A 6796-nucleotide genomic window follows, 5' to 3' on the forward strand; every position below is an offset into this window, starting at 1 on the left:
TTTTCTTCTCTCTCTCTCTCTCTCTCCCTCTCTAGCTTTATTTTATTTCTTTAATTTCATGTATTTAAATTAAAATTAAAAAATAGAATTAAATAAAAAAGTTGAAACTTTCCCCTTTTATTCCCCATCCACCCCATCTTTCACTCTTTTCTGTTTTTTAAAAATTGAATTGGATTTTTCGTTTTTTTTGGTCGGATTAAATTAATTTTATTTTTATTCATTTAAAATATATTTCTCTTTCCTCTTTAAACTATTATTAAATAATTCGAGTAAATTTTAATTTTGTGTATTTAAATTGAAATTAAAATCAGTTTAAAATTTTTTCTAGTCCTATCGATTAGTTAGATTTATCATCTGTTCAATTAATTGTATTGTTAGTAGCAGTTTGAATAGTTCAGGTTAATGGTTATTAGCTCATGGTCAAGGTTATGATCATGGTTATAGTTCATGGTCATCGTCATGGTCATCATCCGTTTCGTTATTTTATTTTATTTTTATTTTTAATAAATCATATAGAATTATTGATTTTCATTGACCATAACATGACTATATCGGAATTTTTTGATTAAGCTAACACGATCAGTTCAGTGATTTAACTAATATTAATTGGTCACCAATAATTTTACTGATATTGATTGATTATCAGTTATTCGACTAATATAAATGGATTATATTGCTTAAAACTAACTGATAAATTCGATAAATATTTTCAATTACTTCTTTTCTAATATACCTCAGGTAAATTTGAAAAGTTCCAAAAATTAATGGCTATAATTGTTTGTATACAAAGTCCTAAACTTAACAATTCTAGTAATTAATTATTCAATTAATTATGATATTAAAGATTAAAATATTCCTAATCTTATGTTCTTTTCGTTCTTATCGTTTCATTACCAATTTATATTCAATAATATCTAACGTTAAAAATTTTCAAATAATTAAAATTTAAAATGTTTAGAAAGGTAAATGATGTCATATTATCGATTGATTCGTAAATATCAAATGACGAGAAAAAATATATTTCAATTTTCACTATTACTCAAACAAGTTGATTGAACAGTTGTCTTCTTATCAACATACTAATATTACATCCATAAGTTAAATCTATTATGTTGCACAGATGAATGGTACATTTTTAGGCCTAAAACAATTACAGTAATATTAACTAAAATATACATTATATTATTAATTAGTAACACCATACTTTCTTTAATAGAAAAATATTTATTTATTATTTTTTATAATTATTATGTGATTTAGAAGATTTGCAATTATTATTTTTTGATTTTATAACAGTTGGAATGTTACAGTATCTTTTTCTTTTTTTTAATAATTATTGTATGATTCAGGTAATGTTATTTTTGTTTTGTTTTCTTTTTATTTTGTTTTATTAATATAATATTAGCAAAAAACCTCACTAATATGGGATTTTTTCATAATTTTTGAAATTTATAAACAATAAACATTGAATATAACAAATAAATAAAACTTCAATATAATAAATTTGATAAAATGTTAAGGATGGAATAAAAGTGATAAAAGTTTTTAAATGTAATTAAAAGCGAAAACTAATTAATTATGATTACGAATGATAAATAGCTCTTTTTTTCACGTATATTAGTGCAAAAACGATTTTTAAAAGTATGATATGCTTACGTACGTGAAAACTTCTGCGGAAATTTTAACGTGGAAAAAAAATTGCTACCTTTAACAGTTTATTGTTAAAATATCAATGATAAATAAATGATAAATTCGAACGAATTCTTCTTCTTTTTTTTTTTTAGATGGCATTTGATTCATTACGAAATTATGCAAATGAATTTTACGTACAATTAACACCATATGAAAAAGTTGCTGTAGCTGGCGGAATTGTCATCGCATTTTATATTCCGTACAAATATCTGATTACACGAAAGCGCAAAACACCAATTAAAGATAATTACAAGGAAGGTTGGTATTTTTTTTTCTTAAATCATTAAGATTTTCTTAAATGCGTTAAGAATTTTATTTGTTGGTAAGTTTCTTTTGTTTTATTTTGTCCTTTAATTTGTAAATAATTGTAATTAAAATAATACTAGTAAATATTAACAAAATTAATTAATCCTACGAAAGACTGATCAATTTTATACAACATTGAGCAATTTTTGATTATAGAACTTTTAAATTTTTAAGATTGTAAATTAAAAAGTTCCCATATCTTAAAATGAGATATTTCAACAAAATGCTTAATCTTAATTAATTAAACTTGCTTATTTACAATTACTCCTGAAATTCTATCCATTTATTAAATCATCTATATATTTGAGATAATTATTTATTGTTTTTAGGGATGGTTTATTTATATCAATTTCCACGGATCAAATATGCACCAACTATTTCACCATTTTGCTTAAAATTGGAAACTTGGCTGCGTATGGCTGATATAAAATATGAAGTTAGAATTTGAATATGAAAAAAATTATTCAAAATAATCTTTATTTGAATGAAATTTAAATTTTTGCAAAATATTTTAAAAATTATCATTAAATTAAACGAATTCCATTTCAAATAAAATGCTTTAAAGCTGCTATTTTCTTTTTTCTCTTAATTATAATGTTATATGATAATTTAATTAAGTTAATTGAATAGGTAGGTAGGTGATTAAGTAAAAGTAAGTAACTAATTATAGAATGTATGCTCTTGGACTATACGTTCACTGGAGGGTACATTACCATTTTTGGAATATAACGGCAAAGAATATCCGGATTCAACACTTGCAATACGGTAATAACAGTTACATTTGATTTGATATTATTTTATGCTAATACTTGAATAATTTATACTTAAATACTTTTCTTTCCTTTATATTTATTTATGATTATCATATCATATCATATATCATTCCTGATTTAATTATATCAATAAATGCTTATCCTAAGAAGAAAGTTTAAATTAACTAAATCATATGAATAATTAAAATTTTTAGTGATATGACAAGAATTTTTGCTAAAGAATCAATGGAAAATCATTTAAATGATGAACAAAAAGCAACAGTTCGAGCATTTGAATCAATGGCCGAGAATTCATTGATAATGACCGTTGGCTATTTCCGAATTATGGAACATCTCGATGATATCTTTGAACAACAAATGCCGGATCATGCATTTGGCATATTAACACCAATTGGAAATTTTTACTAAAAATAACGATTTCTTCAAGGGTATCATTTTCATAAATTTGCATAACTTTCATAACTTTTTGCAAAATTTGCATTTTAATAACAAAACGATGAATCATTGCTTTCAATAATATGATATGATCATTGCCTTCAATGATATGATATGATATGATCGTTGCTTTAAATGATATAACGTGATCGTTACTTGGGATGTTATGATCAGAGGAATGAATTTTTTTTTCTGCTTAAAATGATATGATAATTTTTCTGTGATTAAACGGAACGATGAGAAAAAAAATAGAAATGAATAACAAAATGATATGAAAAAGCTCATTTAAAAAAAAAAAAAAAACGTCAATAAAGTATTTTATTATTATTCTTTAAATAATTAGTGATATAATTATCTTAAAGAAAGTTTACAAAATTATTTTTAAAATTATTCACTAAAAATATGTTAAACTGATAGATCCAAGTAATAAATTAAATTATAACTGACAATATTCCAAACTTCTATTCCAAACTTTTTTTTTGTGTTGAACAATTAAGCATTGTTACAATCTTTCATATTTCAATGTTAATTTAATTCTTATCAGTTCCGTTAATTAATTTTCTGCAAAAATTACTTTTGCTAATTAGATGAGAATTTCAGGTGAAAAAAAAGATGAAAATAATTGCTGTTGGAAAGCATAATCGTGATGAAATTATCAATATTGCCAATGATGATTTGAAAGCAATTTCATCCTATCTTGGCAATAAGCATTATTTTGCTGGTTTTAAGCCAACAAGAGTAAGAACAAATATTTTCAGTTTAATTTTCAAATTTCTTTTAAATATCAAAATTTAAAATTCAAATAAAATTATCCACCAAAAAGATTTGTTGATTATTGCAAACTACGGGCGTTTTTTTTTTTTTTTTTTCTGGTTGATGCGACATTATTTGGAGTGTTGGCGCTAATTGTTTATGCACCGTATGATTTACCACAAAAAAGGACAATTGAACAGGAATTCCCAAATTTGAAAGAATATTGTGATCGAATGAAAGGTCTGTTTTTTTCCCCCTTCCCCCAGCAATTTTGTTTTTATTCAAATTTAAATTTTAAGTTAGAATTTATAAAAATAGAGGAATGCTGTATTGCATTTGTTGATATTTGGAGTTAACATTTTATATTTTATCAAATTTCAATTATGACATTTCACTATCATAAGCAATTACTGAATTAATCAAATTCAAAAGAAGAAAAAAGTGGAAAGCAAGTATTGAACAAAATAATTATCACCATTTATTGTTAGGATAAAGAATCGAAATGAAATATCAAATTTGATTAAAGTATTTAATTTTAGGTCGATATTGGCCAGACTGGAACAAGTGCACAACAGAGTTTGTAACATCTTCCCAATGGAAGCATAATTTATGAACGAACGAGAATTCGAATGAAAAGAAAGGAATGAATGAAAAACGAAAATTCCGGAAAAAAAAAATGAATGCCTAAAAAAGAAAAAAGAAATTCTAAAAGCAAACTCTTACATTTTACAAAAGTTTCTATAAATTTACATCAAATTTACTATTTTACAAATTAATTTTGAAATGTTAATTTGAAAATAAACATTAATCAAAATATTCAACATGTTTAGTTTATCAAATATTTTCCAAATCATTAATTTCAAATATATTTCACAAGTGATTTTCTTTTTTATTATATCAAATTTACAATAGTTTTATTACAAAAAACTTTTTTTAGAAATATGTGATTTGAAATGATTTGGATAATAGTTAAAATAGTTTTACCTAATAATTTGAAATTTAGAAATGATTTGATATATTTATAGAAATGAATAACTTAAAATGACGTTGATAACATAAAGTCTTTTTTTTCGTCGCATTTATAATGAAGTATATTGTATCAATCATATGGGAAAAAAAATTTCAAAGGTATATATATGTAATATATCATCGTTAATATTTTCATTTATTAATGAACAGGTTTTACAAATTTATTTAAATGTATCGTTTATTATTATTATTATTATTATTATTATTATTATTATTATTATTATTATTATTATTATTATTATTATTATTATTATTATTAATTATTATTAATTATTATTATTACTATTACTAATCATGAAAGAAAGGACAAACAGTATTTTCATAAACAAAATGTGTATGCAAATATCGAAATAATATGTTGCAATAATTAAAGTATTTCTGTATCGTAGAAATATATCTTGTAATAACCGAAGTAAATTTATTAATATAAGACTTTGTAGTATACAAAATCTCATGTTCAAAATATCTTTAAAATGAACGATTCATTTAAAAGAAAAATAATAACGTAAAAAATATTTTATTATACCTAAAAGTTATCACTTTACTCAAAATGGAATAAATGATTTTTAATTTGATAATCATTAAAATCATATTCATTTTCAAATCTGATAAACAAGTTTATGTATAAAATGATGAGAGTGTTGCAACTATTTTGTGATCTGATAACCATAACTATATTCAATGTTTAACATATCTTGCAATTCCGATAAACCAATTCATATGCAAATTCTTCCTGTATCAGAACTAATACCTAATGTTGTAAACCATTCCCACTCTATAAAATCTTGGTCCTTAAACTTTCCTTGACCAGTGACCATTTTAGCTCTTTTATTTGTAGCATGGACAATAAGGTTCAAAAAACAATAAATTTTGTTAATTTGAACTTTAATCAGAACTTTTAACATGTCTCTTTATCAAACATTGATAAGAATAGCTTCCATCTGCTTCCCACTCATCATGCCGCTACTTTATGGACCATATTTTAGTTTTTGTGGATCATCGATTTAGAAACTACTTAAAACAAATAGTCTAAACGTCGCTAATGCTCAACCCTAAACTTCGATTCGCTCCAACAGCACAACTGTCACACTGTCTGTCACTAGACTTCCCTTCAAATGACAACAAAAAATGCAACTCAGTGATCTCAGCTTATATCACTCATCAATTAATAAAACCTTGTAAAAGAATGAACTTATTGACAACAACAGTAAACAAAAATAAAATAGACACTTCATTCGGGCAAATGGACTCCAATGATCATTGATCATTGATCATTAATCATTTGAAGTGTTGGTCATCAAATGTCATCAAATATTTTTTGTTTTTATTTTTATTCAAGTATTTTTATATTTTTTGTTTTTGCTTTTTTTTTCTACCTCATATTTTCATATTTTATTAGCCTTTCTACTGTCTTCTTTGATAAATTTTTGATAACCACAAAACAATGAAAGTTCATTTTACAGTACATTTTACAAATTTAATATTTTGCAAAGTACATTTTACAGTACATTTTACAAATTTAATATTTTGCAAAGTACATTTTACAGTACATTTTACAAATTTAATTCAAAATTCCTAATAACAATTTTTCCTAAGAACAAAAATGCGTCAACAATTCAAGCATCACATAAATTTTGAATTTAACTCTCTTACGAACATTACAATTATTATAACTTATAGCAACATATGCGGAAATTTGTACAGCACAAAAATGAATAAACAATTGTTTTCGCTTAACTAATTGAAATTATTATAAGATTAGTTCCTTATTTGATATAATTACAGTTATGAAATATTGTCATATTTAA

General features: G+C 23.6%; 2 protein-coding genes across 2 annotated transcripts; both read left to right on the forward strand.

The window, feature by feature from the left end:
- Positions 1–1784: 1784 nt before the first annotated feature.
- On the forward strand, positions 1785–3179 carry LOAG_11383 (hypothetical protein; the record flags this gene model as incomplete). The annotated part of the gene is made up of 4 exons (XM_003146903.1): positions 1785–1950; positions 2328–2434; positions 2669–2763; positions 2966–3179. 4 exons carry the CDS (start codon positions 1785–1787, stop codon positions 3177–3179), a joined length of 582 nt encoding a protein of 193 aa, XP_003146951.1.
- A 639-nt stretch (positions 3180–3818) lies between these two features.
- Positions 3819–4543, forward strand: LOAG_17728 (hypothetical protein; the record flags this gene model as incomplete). Its single annotated transcript, XM_020450390.1, has 2 exons — positions 3819–3944; positions 4499–4543. 2 exons carry the CDS (start codon positions 3819–3821, stop codon positions 4541–4543), a joined length of 171 nt encoding a protein of 56 aa, XP_020305930.1.
- Positions 4544–6796: the final 2253 nt, after the last annotated feature.

The sequence above is a fragment of the Loa loa genome (genome assembly GCF_000183805.2).
Source record: "Loa loa unplaced genomic scaffold supercont3.120, whole genome shotgun sequence".
NCBI lineage: Eukaryota > Metazoa > Nematoda > Chromadorea > Rhabditida > Onchocercidae > Loa > Loa loa.